This window comes from Chiloscyllium plagiosum, unplaced genomic scaffold, assembly GCF_037043375.1.
Source record: "Chiloscyllium plagiosum isolate Xiang-an unplaced genomic scaffold, Cpla_swu_hap1 HiC_scaffold_3, whole genome shotgun sequence".
Lineage (NCBI taxonomy): Eukaryota > Metazoa > Chordata > Chondrichthyes > Orectolobiformes > Hemiscylliidae > Chiloscyllium > Chiloscyllium plagiosum.
The window spans coordinates 69833238-69856962 of NW_028270141.1; the positions used below are offsets into that span (position 1 = coordinate 69833238).

The following is a 23725-nucleotide window of genomic DNA, read 5'->3' on the forward strand; positions in this document are numbered from 1 at the left end:
AGTCGCAGGTAGATAGGATAGTGAAGAAGGCATTTGGTATGCGTTCCTTTATTGGTCAGAGTATTGAGTACAGGAGTTGGGAGGTAATATTGCAGCTGTACAGGACATTGGTTAGACCACTTTTGGAATATTGCGTGCAATTCTGGTCTCCTTCCTATCGGAAAGATGTTGTGAAACTTTAAAGGATTCAGAAAAGATTTACAAGGGTTGGAGAATCTGAGCTACAGGGAGAGGCTGAACAGGCTGGGGCTGTTTTCCCTGGAGCGTCGGAGGCTGATGGGTGACCTTATAGAGGTTTACAAAATTATGAGGGGCATGGATAGGATAAATAGGCAAAGTCTTTTCCCTGGGGTTAGGGAATCCAGAACTATAGGGCATAGGTTTAGGGTGAGAGGGGAAAGATATAAAAGAGGCCTAACGGGCAACGTTTTCACACAGAGAGTGGTACGTGTTTGGAATGAGCTGCCAGAGGATGTGGTGGAGGCTGGTACAATTGCAACATTTAAGAGGCATTTGGATGGGTATATGAATAGGAAGGGTTTGGAGGGATATGGGCCGGGTGCTTGCAGGTGGGACTAGATTGGGTTGGGATATCTGGTCAGCATGGATGGGTTGGACCAAAGGGTCTATTTCCATGCTGTACATCTCTATGACGCTATGACTCTAAGTCATCATAGGTCTAAAGAATCCATGTAGTGCTTCAAACCCCATCGTTTATGTTAATAATTGAGGGTGTCTTTGAAACCATGGAATTTAATAGAAAAGTGTGGAGTTCATGTGGAGTTTGTTAACTTGTAAACAGATAAATGTAATTGCTGCCAACCAACAAACATGAAACTCAAATATGACTGTATAGTTTCAATTTGAGTCAATGGTCTTTGTTTTTTGTCAATAAACAACATGCAAACAACTGAATTTTTGTTCAAAAGACAATTCTGTAATTATGATATTTATCCAAAGGGAAATTTTCAAACAATATCACATAAGAGCAACGTGGATAACATAACAGTGATACTAATTGGAAACTTACTGTTTTGTCGACTGTATATGCACTCCACAATGGCATTAGAATGTCATGGCTGTATCCACTTACATATAAATGTTGATGCAGGAGGCACCACTTACTATTGTTCTGCAAAACTTTTGGTTGTCCATATGGCAAGTGATGCTCATTAGCCCCTTTAACTATGAAACATAATATACAAAGTCAGCAATATTTGTTTAATAGAAGTAACCTCTACTAGTTGCAATGCAGTCACTAGACCATTTACATTATTTGTTTTTTTAACTGTAGTCTAGCAAGAACTGTCATGCAGTTTAAATAAATTTAATCACATTGATTAGAATATAAAATGTTGGCACATGGGCCATAAACACGAGCTTATAATTTGTTACTCGAACTGCATAAAATATTCAACAATTAAGTTCTTGATGAATATCTTTATGGGTATTTAAAGAACTTTAGAGAAAAAAAGAACATGCTGCACTGTAACAGCTAACATTTATATTCATACTTAAAGTTTCAACTTGCAGAAATGACTCTTTGATGTTTTAAATCTACCATTCATCATCAGGTGAGACAAATTGCCTTCAAGGTATAGTCAGTTTAATTTCTTTTAAATCATAGAATCTCTACAGTGTGGAAACACACCCTTCGGCCCAACGAGTCCAAACTGACCCTCCGAAGAGTAACCCACCCAGACCCATTCCTCTACCCTATATTTACCCCTGACTAATACACCTAACCTATGCATTCCTGAACACTACGGACAATTTAGCAAGGCCAATTCACCTAACCTGCACATCTTTGGATTGTGGGAGGAAATCAGAGCACCCAGAGGAAACCCACGCAGACACGGGGAGAATGTGCAAACTCCACACAGGCAGTTGCCCAAGGCTGGAATCGAACTCAGGTCCCTGGTGCTGTGAGGCAGCAGTGCCAACCACCGTGCCAGCCACCGTGCTGCCCCGGCAGGGATTACATGGATTTTTTTTTCTCATTGGTGCTTGAGAATAAGTAATTGACTAGAAGGAAGATATGATGCAGAAGATTAATGTCTATCATAGTGCTCTCCCAACTTTTCTCTACCTACTTCATACAGAAAATTATGTCCAAATCAAACCATATAAAAAGACAGTATTAGTAAGGAAACAAATCTAACAAAAATAGTCAAAATTACACACTTTGAGACCATCTCATTTAATTAGGAAATTAAGCATGAGTAAAGAATCCATTCTGATCTTATTTGCTTTTTAACCAAAGAGTCAAGGACAAATTACTTACCCAAGAAACTATTCAGAAAAACAAAGAAAGGCCAGAAATAGTGCATTCTTACGTTAATACTTATAGCTTGTACACACTCCCACAGTGGGACCAGGAACAGTTTGCTAACTGCAAGTCATTGTATTCACTCAAATTGATTACATAAGCTGGTAACATACTGGCATAGGGCCCTGTTAGTGTAACAGATTTGATATGGCGCTGCATTTATGAAACTCTTCTCATGAAGCTACAAATTAGAAAATACATTTCTAATGATTTCAACATACGTCAATTTGTATGAAGTATGTGACATTTCTAGAGGTTTATGATCCAAATTAATGGAGAAGTCAAATCACAGAGTGAAACCTGACTTAGTCTTCATTGTTAGTCAGTCACTGGAAATACTCATGAGGCTGCCAACATACTTATAAATAAAATAACAAGCATATTACATGAAATAAAAGAAACAAATGCTATAAAAGACAATTTGCAAATAACTTATAAACAATGAAAACAAAATCTCAACCCTTTTTCCCAGCAATATACTTTATAGGTAGTCAACCTCAGTGAAGTACCACTCCTATCTTTACTCAATAATTTTTTGCTAAACTGAGCTAGGGTTTGTTTTTGTGACTTCCTGCACATTCACCAAACGCTATTCTCTGTGCCTCTCCTGAAGATGCACAGATAAACACTAACTTAGAGTGGGATGGCTTACTGCAATTGTACAGGGCCATGGTGAAGCCACACCTGGAATACTGTGTGCAGTTTTGGTCTTCTTATCTGAGGAAGGATGTTCTGCCAATGGAGGGATAGCAAGGGTTTACCAGACTGATTCCTGGGTTGGCAGGAATGATCTATAAAGAGAAACTGGATCGGTTAGGACTATATTCACAGACGTTTAGAAGAATGAACAGATCTTGTAGAAATCTATAAAATTGGAACAGTCCAAAACTAGAGGGTTATAAATTTAAGGTAAGATGGGAAAGATTGGAAAGAGACGTTTTTCATGCAGACGGTGGTGCACATATAGAATGAACTACCAGAGGAAGTGATGGAGGCTGGAACAACTATAACATTTAAAAGGCATCTGGATGAATATGTGAACAGGAAGGGTTTCGAGGGATATGGGCCAAATGCTGACAAATGGGACTAGCTTAATTTAGGATATCTGGTCAACATGGACGGGTTGGACCGAAGGGTCTGTTTCTGTGCTGTACTTCTCAATGACTCAATGACTAGACAGGGTATATGCGGGAATGATGTTTCAATGACTGGGCAGTCCAGAACCAGAGGGTCACAGTCTAACGACATGGGATAGGTCATTTTGGACTGAGATAAGAAGAAATGTCTTCACCCAGGGCAGCAGTGAGTATGTGGAATTCACTACTACAGAAAGACATTAAGAGCAAAACAGTAAATGTTTTCCAGAAGGAGTCGAATATGCACTTAGGGCTAAAGGGATCAAAGGATATCGGGGAAAAGCAGGAACAGGGTATTGAGTTGGACAATCAGCCAGAGTCATATGAATATCAGACCAGCTCAAAGGGCCAAATGGCCTACTCCTGCTTCTATTTTCTCAGAGTTGGAAAGATTTTTCCAGTTACGTTTGACCACTGTCAGGCTGTGAAACAGCACCATCTGCTGGTATAAATCTTTTCTCCTAAACTGAAGAAGTTTCTGGCCTCTGACGTTTCCATCCACCTTTCTTTCTGGGTTATAACAGCTCAACTTAGTGAACATTAACAATTATCTCACCAGTTAGCTTGTCGAGTAAAACCTCAGCTGGTGACTAAACAGACCACAGGCGGGAGGTGGAAGACCTGGAAAAATGGTGCACTGAGAACAACCTAGCTCTCAATGCCAGCAAAACCAAGGAACTCATTATTGACTTTCGGCGGGATGTTACTCATGCCCCCCTACACATTAACAGCACAGAGGTGGAACGAATGGAGAGCGTCAAGTTCCTGGGAGTGGTCATCCACAACAAGCTTTCTTGGACTCTTCATGTGGATGCATTGGTTACAAAGGCCCAACGTCTCTTTTTCCTCAGCCAGCTGAGGAAAGTTGGCATCACGGCAAATACCCTTGCCAACTTTTTTAGGTATGCTACCGAGAGAATTCTGTCTGGATGTATCACTACCTGGTATGGCAACTGTACCATTCAAGATTGGAGAAGGTTACAGAGAGTGGTGAACCCAGTCTGGACAATCACAAAGGCCAATTTCCCATCTATAGAATCCATCTACCAGGCCCACTGTCAAGGAAAGGCTGCCAGCATTCTCAAAGATCCATCCCACCCTGGCAATGTTTTCCTACAACCTCTACCATTGGGGAGAAGGTACAGAAGCCTGAACACACGCACCAGCTGGTTTCGAAACAGTTGCTATCCTACTGTTGTTAGAATACTGAATGGACTCACAAACTCTTAGCATTCACCTGTACCTGTGTTTTTGCTGCTGTTTACCTATTATTTACTTATTTATGCTATTTAACTATGTGATCTGCCTGAATTGCTCACAAGACAAAGTTTTTCATTGTACCTTGGTACACGTGACAATAAATTCAATTCAATTCGATTCAATTCAATTCAACTTTAAGTTGTAACAATACAATATGCTAATGGTGCTTCCAAACGTGTAATGACAACACCCAGCTATACCTCCCTGCAGCCTCATTGCTGTCTTTTCAAACTACTTTTCAGGTCACTTGGTCTGATGTCCAGTTCTGAATGTGCAGAAATTTCCTCTGACTAAATATTGTAAAGTCTGAAGGCATTATCTCCAATTCCCACCACAAACACCACTTCCTCTCTCTATAAACTGTCTACTACTGAAACAGATGTTTCATAATCTTGTTGTTATGTCTGACCCTTAGATGAATTTCTGACCATCATCTGCATCAAGGTGCTAACTTTTACCCCCATAACTTTAGACAAGCATCCTTAGCTCTGCTCATCTGCTGCTTTGTTACCTGCAGATTTGAATATTGCAATGTTCTCTTTGCTGGCCTCAAACTCAAGATCATCCAACTATCAATGGCTGTATCCTTTATAATTCTTGTGAAATGCCTTGGCATATCTTACTGCATTAAAAGCACCACATAGTTAGGAATTGATGTTGCTCTTTTATGCAAAATCACAAAGTGTTGTTTGTCCATTATTCTCAATATTTGCAGAAGTATGTCCTGCATCATAAATAACGAGTGGGAGGTCGGGGAGATTACTATAATTAATTATAATTGAATTATTACAGCAGTTATTGGACAGACAGTAGCCCAGCTGGATTTTTGAATAAGTGAATGTGCAATTGAAACTGCAAAACCTATTTGAACGTGGAAGCAGATGTTTACCTTCACTGTGGGGCAACACTTTTTCAGGACGAATGTTGAACCCGACTGATTTTATTCTGCTGAAACCAACAGAATAATAGTAACCTGGCTTTTGCAAAGGACGAATAACCCGATCTGCTGGATACCACCCAGGCAATAAAGATGAAAATCCCAGTCTATGAGCCAGAATAGGCAACATTTGGTAACAATTATACAGTTACATTTTGTGTGGTAGTTTCCTACCTTCAGTTGAGGAGAGTTTTAATTCCTTGCATGCATCTGCAGGTAATGATTCCTAAAAAGTGGAAATATTTGTGTAAGACACCATTGTAACCGGTTCTGAAAGCAGTTAGTCAATTGTAAGATAACAATTGAGATTAAATATTGTCATAATTACCACAGAACTGCATAAGCATTTTGTTTGTGGAATTACAGTTGATATAAAGTCTGTCGAAGAGCAAGATGATGCTGAGGATACTTCCTTGGAATGGGTAGGGTTGTAGACAGGTTTCTTTAAAAGATGATTTAGACTCCCATGAGTCCCATTGTTGGGTGCAGGAATGATCTGCAACAAATCTAATGCAAGGGATAATTAAAACCTATACAAAAAACATACTGCTGGGTCTTTCACTGAAATATTAATCTGATTCTGTACCTCAACATGTGCTGATATTATAACATAGCAGTTTTCTTGCCATCACTATCTGTAATTTTCTTCAATTATGTTGTAAAAGACACGTATGACTTATAATCATATATCGATGCAGACAATCATGAAATTAGACATGAAATCAGAGTTCCTTTGTGCATTACAAAGAAATTACAACAAGGAAGGATAACTGAATGGCCAGTAATGCCAAAAAAAGGACATTTAAAATAGCAAAGCTCATTGATTTGGAAGGTGATAATAAAAAATAGAAACAGATAAACAAATCTTTTTGCATATCGTTAATGCAATATAATACAAAATAAAATGAGCCATGTGTAGATTTTTTGGTCAGTTAAATTCACAATGGTGACATAATTTCATTTTTTTTATTCAAAAGGATCACTAATGGAAATGCTGTTTTTGGTTATTGTTGGAAATACAGCAGCAAACGAAAGGCCCACTTTCATTTTGGAGCATACTCGCTCCCGGCCTTTCTTCAGCTTAAGATGGTGACTATCAGAACTTTATCAGCCCAATGCTGTATTCGATAAGTCCTTACGGTTGGGTAGCTTGTTTCATTACTGTAGTTTTGAATAATGCAGAAATACCACAAAAATCCTACTCATAACATTTAACTGCAGCAGCAGACTAGCCAAAACCATGGATCTAATTGCTTCTAATTATATGGTTCCCATTATGAATAGTTAGGTAATTATGGGTGGTAATGGAGATGGATATTGAATTCTGTAAAATAGTAAATAAAGCAGATGTACATACAAACCCAGAGGTATAGGTCAATCCACTCTGAATTTGATAAGTGCAAAGAAAATTACAGCATAGGAACAGGCCCTTCGGCCCTCCAGGCCTGCACCGATCCAGATTCTCTATCTAAACCTGTCGCCTATTTTCTACAGGTCTGTATCCCTCTGCTCCCTGCCCATTCATATCTCTATCTAAATACATGAAGACACATATGACTTATAACCATATATCAATGCAGACAATCATGAAATTTGACATGAAATCAAAGTTTCTTTGTGCATTACAAAGAAATTACAACAAGGAAGGATAATTGAATGGCCAATGATGTCTTTTAAAGGCGCCATTATGCCCACCTCTACCTCCTCCACTGGCAACTCTTTCCGGGCGCCCACAACCCTTTGCGTAAAGAACTTTCCATGCATATCTCCCTTAAACTTTTGCCCTCTCAACTTGAACTTGTGACCCCTAGTAATTGAGATCCCCCCACTCTGGGAAAAAGCTTCTTGCTATCAACCCTGCTTACACCTCTCATGATTTTGTAGACCTCAATCAGGTCCCCCCTCAACCTCCGTCTTTCTAATGAAAATAATCCTAATCTACTCAACATCTCTTCATAGCTAGCGCCCTCCATACCAGGCAATATCCTGGTGAACCCCTTCTGCACTCTCTCCAAAGCATCCACATCCTTTTGGTGATGTGACAACCGGAACTGTATGCAGTATTCCAAATGTAGTCGAACCAAAGTCTTATATACCTGTAACATGACCTGCCAACTTTGGCTTAAGGGGCTGAATTCCATGTTCTAACTCCTAGTTCTTGTGTTCTTATCCAAATCCACTTTAATTTCAATTCTTTGAACCAAAAATGAAAAAAATGTAACATAACCTGCCAACTCTTGTACACAATACCCTATCCGATGAAGGAAAGCATGCCATATGCCTCCTTGACCACTCTATCAACCAGAGTTACCATCTTCAGGGTACAATGGACCTGAACACTCAGATCTCCTACTGTACATCAATTTTCCCCAGGGCTGTTCCATTTACCATACAGTTCGCTCTTGAATTGGATCTTCCAAAATGCATCACCTCGCATTTGCCTGGATTGAACTTCATCTGCCATTGTTCTACCCAATTCTCCAATCTATCTATATTCTGCTGCATTCTCTGACAGTCCCCTTCCTATCTGCTACTCCACCAATCTCAGTATCATCTGCAAACATGCTAATCAGACCACCTATACCTCCCTCCAGATCATTTATGCATATGACAAACAACAGTGGTCCCAACACATATCCCTATGGAACACCACTGGTCATGGTTCACCATTTTGAGAAACTCCCTTCCACTACTACTCTGCCTCCTGCTACCCAGCCTGTTCTCTATCCATCGAGCTAGTACACCCTGAACCCCATGTGACTTCACTTTCTTCATCAGCCTACCATGGGAAACTATATCAAATGCCTTACTGAACTCCATGTATATGATATCTCTAGCCCTTCTTTCATCAATCAACTTTGTCATTTCCTCAAAAATTCCATTAATTTGGTAAGACACAACCTTCCTTGCACAAGACCATGTTGCCCTATGACTCATAAGCCCATTCTCTTCCAAATTTAAATAGATCCTATCCCTCAGTACCTTCTCCAGCAGCTTTCCTACCACTGACATCGGCTCACTGGTCTATAATTACCTGGATTATCTTTCTTAAACAAGGGGACAACATTAGCAATTCTCCAGTCCTCCACAACTCACCTGTGTTCATGGATGCTGCAAAGATCTTGGCTGATTTGACTGCAGCCTCACTTCCACTTTCCTGCCTATTACTAATATCCTATGATTCTAACGTTGGTCAAAAAATTATCTAACCCACATTAAACACACTCAATGATCCTGCTCCACCAATCTCTGAGGAAGAGAGCTCCACAGACTCAGAACCCATACAGAAAAATAAAATCACCTCATTACTGTCTTTACACCCTTTACTTGTAAACTGTAACCTCAAGTTTTAGTCTCTCCCAGAAGACGAAACAGCCTTTCAGAATCCATGCTGTCAAGTTCCCTTCATAACTGAGTAAATATCACCATAAAAATCTCCACATTCTTACCGCACATCAGATTATAGACTTCAATGTTTAAAAAGGGTTGAACTTCAGTTTTGGTTTTAAATGCAGGCCCATGGGCTAAAAAGATGGCCTGTCAGTGAAAGAAAATGAAAATGCAATTACTGTTTAAAGCAATAAACTATATTCCAAAACCTGCAACAATATTCAAACTATGTCCTTAGTATGCAAGCATAATGCAAGATACAGGATGACTCAGATCCTAAAAATCGCACCTTACCTGCATATTCTTGAATTGATTATCAGAACCATGAAATCCCCCTGAACAATATTTCATCGGTGGTTTGCTGAAAAAGGTATGCAAACAATTGCCAGGTTAGCTTGAATTACAATACCATGTATGTGAAACTATTCATTTATTTTAGAGTAGGCAAAGAAGCCTAAATTTGTTCACGAAAATGAACATCGAATCCTCCAAAAGACAACACAAAATGAAGGTGGAGCACAGTGAATTGGATGAAATGCAATGAAGTAATATACCGTGTGCATATTCATCAACGTTCCTGTGGAAAGAAAGCTACTTGGGATATCCCGCTTTCATAAAACTACAAGGCTCTGTCTATAACAAAGGCACATTTGCGTAGTGGTAAACACTATAAAGGCTGGGTCGATGTGCACTGGTGGTTAGAAGCACGAGAGGTGACCTTATTAAAACATATAGGTTTCTGAGGAAGTTTACTGGACAGAAACTGCTTTCGCTGTTTATCCCCATCAGGAATCCTAGAATTAGGAGGCATAGTCCCGAGATAAGTGGTTTCCCATTTAGTTTTGGAATTCTCTTCAAAAAAGAGAATTAGGTTAACGAAAACAGATTTCTGACTTGCAATCAAGTCAAAGATTTTAAGAGCCTTGGAGCAAAGTGGAGTTAAAATTACAATGATTTAGTCATGATCTCCATCATTGGAAAATTAGACTAAACAGTTCAAAATACCCATTCCTCTCCTATTTCTTTTGAACCTACAATCCTAATATGGCCGAAACCACTGCATGCCTTTGTTATGTGAGATTCCATGAGTCTGCAGTGTTAAGGAAACACATGGTGGAATACTTATTCATGACTTATTTTTTGTCAATATTGAGATTAAATTCATTTCACATATTACTGCCATATTGATACAATGTTGCTAGTGAAGGTTTTTGCGTATGTTCCACACTTATGGAATTCTTTTTAACCATTTGTTTAACATCTTTTGGATAGTGTCCCTCAAAATGTATTTATACACTGATTCGAAGGCTGAACATCTATAAGACTGGCAGAAGTAACTGCCACGTCAGTATCATGGACTACATCGTCGACAAAGTGGGATTTGAACAGAGATCAAACGAGCAAACTTCCTTTTTTGACCATGCCCTCCAGGTTTCATATCCCACACTTCTTTCATTCATTTCTTGCAACTGCTTTTCTCTATCAAGCCTGCCTCATCAACATAGATGATGGCATTTTTCTGAAATTTCTCCTTCGGGAAGAACTTTACCAATGAATATCACCATCGGCTTCAATTTTCTACCATCTGCCATAATTAAACCACTACAAAACAAATGGCCAATCATCTTCACAAAATGTTTTCATTTCCCCCACCAGCCACAGTGACAGTCTTACAGGCATGTTGAATTTCTTTATTATTTTATCTATATTTCCGATCTAGACCAGCTGATCTGTACTCATCTCTTGATGTCAGATGACAAAATGGTGGAGCTGTATGATCTTGTTGTTCAAATTCCTGAAGAAGGGCTTATGCCCGAAACGTCGATTCTCCTGCTTCTTGGATGCTGCCTGAACTGCTGCGCTTTTCCAGCAACACATTTTTCAGCTTGTCATTCAAATGACAGACGCTGTGAAATTTTAATTTTCGGACAAAATGCACCTTTCCATGAACCTGGTGCACCATCCCATTTTATCTCAGAATCCTGAAATACCACCTTTCCTCACTTCTCAAAGGGTGTGGAGGCGGATGGCTCATTTTGCCATTTCTCATTAAGCCACTCTGAGACTTCTTTCTCAAGTTTAAATTGACTTGAAGGCTTGTTATTCCTTCATTTAGGCATCACGATAGATCACTTGGCAGAGTCTTGTTGATTTGTCGGAATATTGCCTTTAGAATTGGCAAATAGAATATCTAAATGTCTCACACATGCCTTTCAATGAGTTCTAGCAATCACCAGTAAGTAACTACACCCCACTTGACTAATGAAAATCTAGGTTTCCACGATGTAGGTCAAAGAAAAATTGGCTGTACATAAAAAAAATTGGGTCTGGTTCAGAAAAGATTTACCAGGATGTTCCCGGGACTGGAGGGTTGAAGTTATAAAGACAGGCTGAATAGGCTGGGGCTTTTTTCACCGGAGCATAGGAGGTAGAGGGGTGATGCTATAGAGGTTTATAAAATCATAGAAGGGCACAGATAAGGTGAATAGCAAAGGTCTTTTCTTTAAAGTGAGGAGTTCAAAACTAGGGGGAATATTTTTAAGATGAGAGCAGAAAGATTTAAAGAGAGACCTGAGCAGCAACGTTTTCAGACAGGGTGCAGTTCATATGCAGAATGAACTACCAGATGAAGTGGTAGGTGCAGGTACAGTTATAACATAAAAAACATTTGGACAAGTCCATGATTAGGAAAAGTTTATAGGGATACAGGTGAAACACAGTCAAGTGGGACTAGTTTAGTTTGGGAAAACTTGGTCGGCATTGTCGAATAGGACTGAAGGGTCTGTTTCCATGCTATATGACTCTGTAAAGGTCATGGGCTTGACTTTGACATATATGGTATTCACTGTCGTGACATTACTGACAAAGAGAAATAGGAGGGCCTCCTTTATTAAAAGCAAATGGAACACCTGTTTTCCTAGGAGATATTAGATTAACTGAGACAGGTAGGAAAATTTGCCAAACCAATTAGCAATTGCAAAATGTAGCCCTCATTCAATGATTCCCATAAAAAAGTAACGTGAAACCCATACAAACCCCATACAGAAAGATGAGAGAGGTGTTACAATGATGCCTGCTTATAATTAGGTTGTTTGCAGCAATCATGCTTGAAGCTGAAATCATTATTTTGTGATTGATTTTATGCCTATTAGAATGCACCATCTACAAAGAATTACCCATCTGTAAATAATTTAACAATTAAAACTATGTTCAGGCAGCATCCGAGGAGCAGGAGAACTGACGTTTCCGACATAGGCCCTTCATCAGGAATGAGGCTTGGGGCCACGGGGCTGAGAGATAAATGGGGGAGGGTGGGGGAGGGGGGGCCTGGAGTGGGGGGTGGGCGGGTAAGGTAGCTGAGAATGCAATAGGTAGATGAAGGTGGGGGAGAAGGTGATGGGTTGGAGAGGAGAGTGGAGCGGATAGATGGGAAAGGGGATGGACAGGTAAAGAGGGTGGTGCCAAGTTGGAGGCTTGGGACTGGGATGATGTGGGGGAGGGGAAATGAGGACACTGGTAAAATCCACATTAATCCCGTATGGTCGTAGGATCCCAAAACCGAAGATGAGGCGCCCTTCTTCCAGGTGTCGGTGGTAAGGGTTTGGTGATGGAAGAGGCCCAGGACCTGCATGTCCTTGGCAGAGAGGGAGGGGGAGTAGAAGTGTTCAGCCATAGCGCAGTGGTGGTGGTTGGTGCATGTGTCCCAGAGATGTTCTCTGAAATGATTCGCAAGTTGGTGTCCTGTCTCCCCGATATAGAGGAGACCACATCGGGTGCAACAGACACAGTAGATGACATTGGTGGAGATACAGGTAAATCTCTGTCAGATTTGGAAGGATCCTTTGGGGCCTTGTACAGAGGTGAGGGGGGGAGGTGTGTGCACAGGTTCTGCTGAGGAAAGAGATGCATATGTGGTAGCGAGTCTGCTTCAAGACGTGGCTGAAGACCTTCAGGGCAATGGAGATGACCTAGGGGGTACAGTGAAAGAGGGACTCACTGAGATCCTTATAGAGAGGAGGAAAACTTCAAGGTAGGCATCCTTGGAAGAGGCTTCGCAGTAAGGTTGAAATCAACTTGGAGGAAGTGAGGACTGCAGATGCGGGAGATCTGTATCCGTTGCACCCGATGTGGTCACCTCTACATTGGGGAGACAGGACACCAACTTGCGGATCGTTTCAGAGAACATCTCTGGGACACACGCACCAACCAACCCCACTGCCCCATGGCTGAACAGTTCAACTTGCCCTCCCACTCTGCCAAGGACATGCAGGTCCTGGGCCTCCTCCATCACTAAACCCTTACTACCTGATGCTTGGAGAAAGAACACCTCATCTTCTGCCTTGGGACCCTGCAACCAAACAGGATTAATGTGGATTTCACCAGTTTCCTCATTTGCCCTCCCCCTACATTATCCCAGTCTCAAGCCTCCAACTCTGCACCACCCTCTTTACCTGTCCATCATCTTTCCCATCTATCCGCTCCACCCTCCTCTCCGACCTATCACCTTCTCCCCCACCTTCATCTACCTATCACATTCTCAGTTACCTTCTCCTCAACCCCAGCCCCCTCTCCCATGTATCTCTCAGCCCTCCGGCCCACAAGCCTCATTCCTGATGAAGGGCTTATGCCCGAAACACTGATACTCCTGCTCCTCGGATGCTGCCTAATCGGTTGTGTCTCTTCAGCACCACACTCTCAACTCTGATCTCCAGCATCTGCAGTCCTCACTTTCTCCAAGTAAAACTAAGTTACAAAGTTAAAGCAGGGAGGTTGGATATAGTCTGTCAGGCAGAATTTGTGGAAACAACAGCAACAATCAGCATTGTATATAGAACCCTTTTTCCAGTTCTCCATTAGAGTTGGATGACTGTTTGTAAGTTTTCAATAGGCATTGCATGACATGCTGTGTGTTTCCAGTGGTTTCTATTTATCTTATATTCTCAATGCCTGTAGCATTGGGCTTTTGCTTAAATTGACATAGAAACAAAGAATACAGGAGCAGGAGTAAGCCTTTTGGCCCTTCAAGGCCAACCTGTTATTCAATATGATCACAGATAATCATCCAATTCAGTACTCTGCTCCTGCCTTCTCCCCATATTGTTTAATCACTTACTCCTAAAAAACCATATCTACATCTTGAAAGACTTCAATGATTCGATTTCAACCGTGGTAGAGAATTCCACAGGCTCACCACTTACAGGCCGGCCTGCCACTGTGGATCCAAATACAAATGAACATCTTCAATTCTTTTACTGTTGGCATAATGGAAGCGCTTTGGCAAGAACTGCTTCAGATAGGGCGTAAAGTGTTGATTTGGTGACCTGCACTAATGAAACATTAAAAAAAAACTGTCAACTGTCTGCATTACATTTCAGAATTACTACATTAGAATTTAGAAGATTTCCCATCTCAAAAGATTCACAAGGCAAACAGTGCACATGGTTATGTTCATTTTCATTAGCTTGTTTTCCCTGGAGCGGGTCACGAGCCTGAAGGTGACAGGAATAGATTGGAAAGCATAGCTGACCAGGAGAGTATTTTGTTCACTCGTGGAATGTGGGTGTTGGTGACTGGGTCAACGTTTATGCCTGTCCCCAGTTGCCCTTGAGAACGTGGCAGTGAGCTACCTACTTAACCACAGCAGTCCATGTCCTATAGGTAGACACACAATGCCATTAGTGAGGCAATTCCAGGAATTTGACCCAGCTACAGTGAAGGAACAGCAAGATATATTCCCAAGTGTGGATGGTGAGTGACTTAGAGAGGAACTTGAAAGTTGTGGTGCTTCCCTTGTCTCTCTAGATGGTAGTGATCATGGGCTTAGGAATTGTCTTTGAGAAATCTACGATTGTTTCAGGCTTTTTCGTGAATTTATGCCGTACATCTTAAGTGCATGATTATAGATGTGGTGCTAATCAGATGAGCTGCTTTGTCCTGGATGGAGTCAAGCTTCTTGAGTGTTATTGGAGCTGCACTTATCCAGGGAAGTGGCATGTATTCCATCATACTCCTGACTTGTGCCTTGTAGATAGTGGACAGGCTGTAGGGGGAATCAGTAGGTAAATTACTTGCTGCAGTATTCCTACCCTCTGACCTGCTCTTTTAGCTACTGCTTTCATGGGCCAAGTCTAGTTGGCTTTCTGGTCAATGGAAACCCCAGGATGTTGACAGTGAGGGATTCAGTGATGGTAATACCGAAGACTGTCAAGGAAAAGTGGTTAGATTTTTAATGGTCTGACATTAGTATGGCACAAAAGTTCTTTCTCACTCGTCAGCCCAAGCCTGGATATTGACCAGATCTTGCAGGACTTGGACACACACTGCTTTAATATCTGAGGAGCTGCAAATGGTGCTGAACATTGTGCAATCATTGGTGATCATCACCACTTTTAAGCTTATGATGGAGGAAAAGTCATTGATGAAGCAGGTGAAGATAGGTGTGCCTAGGATAATACCCTGAAGAACTCCTGCAGAAATGAACTGGTGCTGAGATGAATGAACTCCAACAACAACAATAACCATCTAACCGGGTATGACTCCAACCAATGGATATTTCCTCCCCTCCCAATTCTCATTGATTCCAGTTTTGCTTGAGTTCCTTTACACCATATACAGTCAAATGCAGCCTTTATCTCAAGAGCAATCACTCTCAGCACACTTCTGGAAATCAGCTCTATTGTCCATGTTTGAACTGTAAAGTCATAAGCTGACGACTCGTACCAACTACCATAAGACTGGAAGGGTTTGAAGGTTGATAAATTATCCCACTTGGCCATCTTTCACAATCAAGTTCTGGTGTAGGACTCCAACAGGGAGCTTCTGGCACAGAAGCAAGGGTGCTCCTACTGTATCACAAGAACTTAGCTTCCACTTTATATGACTCAATCATAATCACAATTATTCAAGGAATATAGGAAACCCATCGCTTTTATGAGAAAGTTGTGAAATTTACTTACAGTAAGGTTTTTTACAAGACCTTCTGAATCAACTGTAAAATAAAACATGGAATTAGCCACAACACAAAAGATTGGTTAGAAAGAAACACATCTTGCTGCTGATACACACCTCACAGCTATCATTCAAAAGGACAAGCTGAAGTCAGTCCTATCAATGTCATTCAATGAATATACTTGGCCAGGAGGAGGCGGCTTCCTTTATTTTTCTACCCTTTCCCCCATGCGACTAAGCCGTCCAGCACTACTGAAACGTCTCAGCCAATTTAAGTCTTTGGGTGATCAATTAAATAGCCACTTAAGGACCTCATCCCCCTTGTGTTGGAATTCCAGGGGTAGCCATGTGGGAACATCACATTGTGGGTAACCTGACCATGGCTGGTGGGAAGATCTGGGTAGTGTAGAATCCTGTTCAGGCATCCTTTGATCAAATGTCACCCTCAACCAACAGAGGCAAGAACCATGCCCCACAAGCAGAGCCCTCCTCACCCTTCAAAGTAATCTCCCCTCAAAACCCCTTTATAGGCTTTCCCCGACTGGCCCTGATCTCAAGGCAAACGCTGCCAAATGGAACTGGGTCAGATTGCAATGCTTTGTGAACATGGCTGAGCTGGACCGAAGGGTCTGCTTCCATGCTGTGTGACTCTATGAGTTCTGTGTGGTTAGTCTGTATCCTGGACCCCCTGCACTGGGCACAGCTCCTAGAGGCTGTGGCAGGCCATTTCACCTGGAGGTTCAAAGAACCCTGCTGGCAGGTGGGTGCCTGATCTGCCTTCAATTGCTTTTGGGCTCCTAGGAATGGCCCCTGCCACTTAGCCACCAGCCAGCTCTCCAGTTGCTGGCAATGAACATTAAATTCATCCCCCAGATTTCAGTGAACCTCACATTCCACCCGCAAATCCATACCAGAGTCCCTCCCCCCACAAAACGCAGATTCACACTCCACTGTCATGCTGGATCAAAGAGCACCCCATCATGGACTGTCAACTTGCACACCACCCATTTCAGTTAAGTATGAATGCACTCCTTACAGCCAGGCATACTGAATGACTGCTATCCCCAGCTTCACTTGAGGCATATCTCAGCTTTAAAACTGGTAAGGAATAAGCATCAAATACACATGCTGAAATAAATAAATGATGGAAATCAGCACTGCAGCTCATCTGCACGGAATAATAAACAGCAATATGAATGTCAAGCTTTAAAGCAACAGTATAATTCGCTGATCATTAATAAAGTGAAATATGAATTACCCACTCATTATGAACCCATATCATAATAGCTGAAGGCAGAAAAGGTTGTGGACCCTGAAAACATCCCAGCTGTAGAATAAGCCACAGCTTTCCAGATCAGTTACAATGTTGGCATCTAACAGACCGGGTAAAAAGTTTGGGAGAAGATTTGTAGCTCGGGTGCTCGTTGTTGTGGTTCTGTTCGCCGAGCTGGGAATTTGTGTTGCAGACGTTTCGTCCCCTGTCTAGGTGACATCCTCAGTGCTTGGGAGCCTCCTGTGAAGCGCTTCTGTGATGTTTCCTCTGGCATTTATAGTGGTTTGTCTCTGCCGCTTCCGGTTGTCAGTTCCAGCTGTCCGCTGCAGTGGCCGGTATATTGGGTCCAGGTCGATGTGTTTGATGATAGAATCTGTGGATGAGTGCCATGCCTCTAGGAATTCCCTGGCTGTTCTGTTTGGCTTGTCCTATAATAGTAGTGTTGTCCCAGTCGAACTCATGTTGCCTGTCATCTGCGTGTGTGGCTACTAAGGATAGCTGGTCGTGTCATTTCATGGCTAGTTGGTGTTCATGGATATGAATCGTTAGCTGTCTTCCTGTTTGTCCTATGTGGTGTTTTGTGCAGTCCTTGCACGGGATTTTGTACACTACATTGGTTTTGCTCATGCTGGGTATTGGGTCCTTTGTCCTGGTGAGTTGTTGTCTGAGAGTGGCTGTTGGTTTGTGTGCTGTTATGAGTGGTTGTAGTAGTCTGGCTGTCAGTTCGGAAATGCTCTTGATGTATGGTAGTGTGGCTAGTCCTTTGGGTTGTGGCATGTCCTCATTCTGTTGTCTTTCCCTTAGGCATCTGTTGATGAAATTGCAGGGGTATCCGTTTTTGGTGAATACATTATATAGGTGTTCTTCTTCCTCTTTTTGCAGTTCTGGTGTGCTGCAGTGTGTTGTGGCCCTTTTGAACAGTGTCTTGATGCAACTTCTTCTGTTTGTGTTGGGGTGGTTGCTTTTGTAGTTCAGGACTTAGTCTGTGTGTGGGGCTTTCCTGTATACCTTTGTGGTGAATTCTCCGTTCGGTGTTCTCTGTACCATCATGTCTAGAAATGGGAGTTGGTTGTCCTTTTCTTCCTCTCTGGTGAATCGGATTCCTGTGAGTGTGGCATTGATAATCCGATGTTTGTTCTCTATTTCTGTGTTTTTAATGATTACAAAGGTATCATCTACATATCTGACCCAGAGTTTGGGTTGAATTTGCGGTAAGACTGTTTATTCTAATCTTTGATTACCGCTTCTGCTATGAGTCCAGAGATGGGTGAGCCCATGGGTGTGCCATTGATTTGTTCATATATTTGATTGCTGAATGTGAAGTGTGTTGTGAGGCACAGATTCTTTCAACAAACACATTGACCTGGACCCAATATACCGCCCACTGCAGCGGACAGCTGGAACTGACAACCAGAAACAGCAGAGACAAACCACTATAAATGCCAGAGGAAACAACACAGAAGTGCTTCACAGGAGGCTCCCATGCACTGAGGTTGTCACCTAGACAGGGGACGAAATGTCTGCAACACAAATTCCCAGCTTGGCGAACAGAACCACAAGACCGGGTAAAAATTTGCTTAAATATGCCTGATCACAGAAAGCAGGTCAAACCCAATCCAATCACCACACAGACTACTCTCAAACATCAACAAGTGATGAAAGGTGTCAGCAACAAATTCTATCAAGCAGCACTTATATTGTAACCACTTGCTTCCTGGTCTGAGACAGTGGTCTGCAAGGAATCTGAAGCTCATGACCTTCTGACCTTGGCCTTTGTCCAAACATGGAGAATTCAAGCATATGATACCCCTTACATCAAGCAGATTTGACTGATCTGAGTTTTTTTGAAGAAATAACCCGAATGATTGATGAGGGTAGTACAACTGATGTAAACTACACAGAGGTAAGAACGACGTAAGGTAGACTGGTTAATAAAAAAAAGGAATCCAGGGCTGGATACAAAATCAGTTTAGCAGCAGGAAATGTGATGATGTTGCTGTGCTTGGCATTTTTTTTCCAGACAGGTCATAAAAACAGCAATTCCAAAAGGTCTAGGCTTGAAAGGTTATAGGGCCAATTTGATTATAGCTAACAGATACTACCTCAGGAAAAAGGCTTTCAAGTTTTCAAAAGAACACTTATACAATGAAAGGGTAGTGGCCAGTTCTCCCAGCTCAGCTTTTCTCTGGGTTGGTTGCCTGGCTCTTCACCGAAAGCAGTCAGGCAGTGTGAAGTTGCTGGACCCAAAGAAGCAGGTCCATACTGATCCTGCCCCCCCTCTCTCTGACATCTCTCTCCTGTAAGAACCTGCGTTTGATTTTTCCTTTTTTGCCAAGGGGTGTTTATGGGGATTGTTGCAGGAATTTGGACTGCATCATTAAGATGGGATAATTTGTTGGGTTTTCAGATAAGTTAAGTTATTCCATGTTCTCATTTGTTTGTGTTTCACTTGGTAAACTTGTAAATAAAATCTGTTTTGCTTAAAACTAAGTGGTTTGACCAACTTCATCACTTCTGGAATATCCGTGTTACACCTGATTAAAACAACGAGCAAACTATCTACTTTCTTGAAATGATTTCAGAGGATCTCACCTGGTATGTAACAGAATCAAAGCATAATTACCAATGGATGTTTTTGTGACTCAAAGGCTATTTCCAATAGAATTCCACAAAGCTCAGTGCTCGGTGCTCTGACTTTTGTGATATACATTAATAATTTGGACTTGTGCAATATCGAGAATTTTTAAGTGACATAAAAATTGATTGTGTGGAACTCAGCGAGGAGGGCAAAAGAACCAGTGTTGGCTGGTCTGTCAAGTCTGGTCCATCATTGTGAAATCAGACCATATCTGATCTTTAGCCTAATTACCTTCAACCATCTTTGCTCCTTAAAACTGAATATTGTGATGAAACTGAGATATTCACAAATGTATTCTAATATCATTTACTGCATGTTTGGGCTCTTTGAATTCTAAGTTAGATATCTGTGCTTGTCAGTGTGTTTGGAGTTAGCAATTAGCCTTTTAAAAACGGCAGTAAGCATAATTTCAAAAAGTGGAAGCCATCTGGAGTTCCGAGGCGACTACCCGAAGGACTTAGGATGAGACCTTCTCTGTGTTGGGAAGTCATTTGAGAGAGAAGCATATATTGAGCACTGACGTACTGAAAAGACTTTTGATGGAGTAACATGTGCTAAGCAGCTTTCCTAAGAAATGGAGTTAAAGTAAAGAAAGCTTAGATTAAGAAGTTATTATTAATCCCAAACTGGAGTTTTGAGATATAGTCAGTGGAAGTGAAGTTAAGTTTTCGATTATTTTTAAAAATAAACCAAATTGAAGCTACATAAGGAATAATGTTGTACTTGAAAGAAGCTAAGACAGGAGGAAGCAGAGGATGATAATGGTGATGATTATGAAATATACTAATAGTAATAAAGAAAGAGTTATCGACAGTTCCAGATGAATTAAAGTTTCAATTACTTCAAGCCTAAAGTATTAAAAAATAAAAGAATCTCTCTCATCATTGGACATGTGCAGGACTGGGTCCTACTAGAGGTATAGTTGGATCATCTTAGAATTGTAACAATGTTTGTATGCTGTGCCAGGGTGCAATAATTCTAATATAAAACTGGTCTTCTATTCAATCTATATTGATTGTTTGGGTTTTTCTACTGTGTTTAAACATCTTTGAATCAGAGCTATGAGGAAATAGAGACTTTCTTTGGTTAAGCTTCATTTCTATCGTTCATAAATTTTTGATTTATTGTTAAAAGAAAGGTGGTTACGTTTTAGCAAAAGATCAATTTGGTTGCAAAAAAAAATCCATCCAGCCAGAATTCTGTCAGGAATCTAACTTGTCTGCTATTAACGTCAACTGAGCTTACCTCATAATAACTGGGGCCACTAGATCATAATAATATCCTAACTTAATAATGCTAATTTCAATATTGAAATTGCAAACATCTCACGAGGCATTCATAGCTTCTGGGAGAGAGCCTTTTGTCACATGCAATGTTCCTAATTTTCCTACCAAAATGCTTAGCTTGAATTTAAAAATCCCTGTTCTCAATGCCCTCAGAGGGAATAACTGCTTGGAATCTATTCCATCTACTCATTTTGACATTTTAAGTAACTCATTCACAATGTCCTACACAATAAAGCTCCACATTTATGCAAACTGTCCTCACATTTTGAACATATGAGGAGTTACCTTGAGAAGGTTCTGACAACACAGCAATCCCCACACACATTAGGTAATAAACTTCAATACCACGAGCACCTCGGGATTATTCTAATTGTGGTAATGGGGATTGGAAAGTAAGTATTCTCAGCATGTGCCTTACATTCCCTTTTGTTTGGATGGTATAGACACTATGGATTATGCATTGTGTAAACTGTCTCCTATCATTTCCTTGCTGATAAAATACTGCTGCAGTAGTTCGATATATTTTTGTTGATTCTGAAAAAGTCAACAGCATAAATAGTTTGCATTCTCTTGTTATGATTGGGAACATAGATAATATGATTTCACAAAAGCAAAATGTAAATCTTCTTTGCTAATTGGCTGCTTAGATAAGATCAGAAATGCTTAATATTTTTGATTACCTACATGTGTAATAATCCTCGGGGACATTTTTGGCTCTTATTCGAGCAGCTGGTCCATAACGCATTTCAATGTTTTCGACTTTATCTAAGTATTCACTCATATATACAACCTTGTTACAGTCAATTTGTTCCATTCCTGCAAGATAGAAAAAGTCAAGGAAAGCCAATGAATTTAGAGTGAATATAAAATTTCTGTAAAACAACAAAACTTTATTATAAATTTTATCACCTTTGAATAATATCCCTTCAAAAGTTCAACATGAAAATGAGCTAAGAATCTGGCATCACAGGCTCCATCCACGACAGCATTCCAGGCAAATACATACTGCATTGACTAAGATCATTAGGAAGGTCTCGCCTTATAAATCTTACCCCTTGCCTGCAGTGTGGCAACCTAGGTTAAACTCACCACCAATTTCCCCTCTGTGATGAGTAAGCAGCCTGTGATCCTCTGGATCTATAGCAACTTTAAATTGTTACTGATGTCATGTAGAGACCACTTTGTACTCTACCTATTAGTTTAGCTGCAGTATAGACCTTCAAGTAAATGGTATCCATGTACCTCATTTGTGCTGAATTTAGATAGCTGAAGAATACTCTTACATAAACTGACTAGTCATCTCATTACACTGTACAAACAACTAAAACAGGTCAATTTTTGAACAAACAATAAAAGTTTTTGTTACCTGATTCTCTATTTTCCACTAAAGTATCAACAGAACTCTGTAAATGTCACCACATGACCAAGCAGCTAAAATTATGTTTACCATTTGGAAAGGTACAAGAGACAAATTATAGAATATTCCAAAGACAAAATCTCAGTAAAATACTGGAGCTGCTTCAGAACTTTAAAGAGAACAGAGCAGTCTTCATTTAAGTCAATGAAATTGAGAAAGAAAATGCTGAATGGATGCTTCCCCTCATAGTGAAGTCTAGGACTAGGGGACACATTTTTAAAATAAGCTTTGTCCATTTAGATCAGAGACAAGGAGTTCTTTTTCTCCCCTCAGAGGGCTGTTAGTCTGTGAAATTCTTTCTGTAGAACACAGTGCTGGCTAGGTCATTGAATACATTCAAGGCTGAGCTAGATGGACTTTGACCAACAAGAATTATGGACTGACAGGAAAACGGACTCAAAACCCCAATTCTAGTAGCCAAGATCTGATTGAATGGCCCCTGTAACCTGCTCAGCCAAATAGTTTACTTGTGCTCGTTATGAAATTGGCTTAGATAATATCAGCGATACTTAATACTTTTGATTACCAGCATGTGTAATATATCTCGGGGACATTTTTGGTTCTTATTCAACCAGCTGGTCCATAACGCATCTCGATGTTTTTGACATCATCTAATTTTTGAGTTCTTGAAATATTAAATAGCATTTTGTCAAATAGATGAATTTTTTTTGTTTTTCTTGGCACATGATGATTGTAGAATTTGTAACCCATTCCTAGCAGCTCTCAAGATGATTGCAATGAGCTATCTTCTTGAATTACTACAGTCCGTATGGTGTAGGTATACTCACAGTGTTGTTCTGAAGAGAGTATCAAGATTTTGATTCAGTGATAGTATAGGAATGTGACACAACTCCAAGTCAGAATAGTGTGGAGCTTTGGAGGAGAAGTTTCAAATGGTGATTTGCTCATGTGTCTGATATCCTTGTCCTTCTAGTTGGCAAAGGTCATGGGTTTGGAGAGTATTGCGGAAGGATCCTTGAGTTGCTGTATTACCTCTTGTAGTTATTACACACTGCTGTCACTGTGCATTGTTGGAGAAGAGAGTGAATATTTAAGATGGCGGATGGAGTGCTGATTAGGAACAGCTTTAAAATAAACTAGGACCAGTGGA

At 40.8% G+C, this 23725-nt stretch overlaps 1 protein-coding gene across 1 annotated transcript in view; it reads right to left on the bottom strand.

Moving 5' to 3' along the window:
• The window catches only part of LOC122544234 (ectonucleotide pyrophosphatase/phosphodiesterase family member 3-like), a 148676-nt gene that overhangs the window by 43611 nt on the left and 81340 nt on the right, over nucleotides 1-23725 (bottom strand). Inside the window, exons 11-18 of the mRNA XM_043683314.2 lie at nucleotides 21882-22013; nucleotides 16009-16040; nucleotides 14251-14378; nucleotides 9347-9413; nucleotides 9112-9199; nucleotides 5991-6169; nucleotides 5837-5888; nucleotides 1031-1185 (exon numbers count right to left, since the gene is read on the bottom strand). Coding sequence (XP_043539249.2) covers nucleotides 1031-1185; nucleotides 5837-5888; nucleotides 5991-6169; nucleotides 9112-9199; nucleotides 9347-9413; nucleotides 14251-14378; nucleotides 16009-16040; nucleotides 21882-22013 — 833 coding nt within the window. The remainder of the gene's footprint in view (nucleotides 1-1030; nucleotides 1186-5836; nucleotides 5889-5990; nucleotides 6170-9111; nucleotides 9200-9346; nucleotides 9414-14250; nucleotides 14379-16008; nucleotides 16041-21881; nucleotides 22014-23725) is intronic.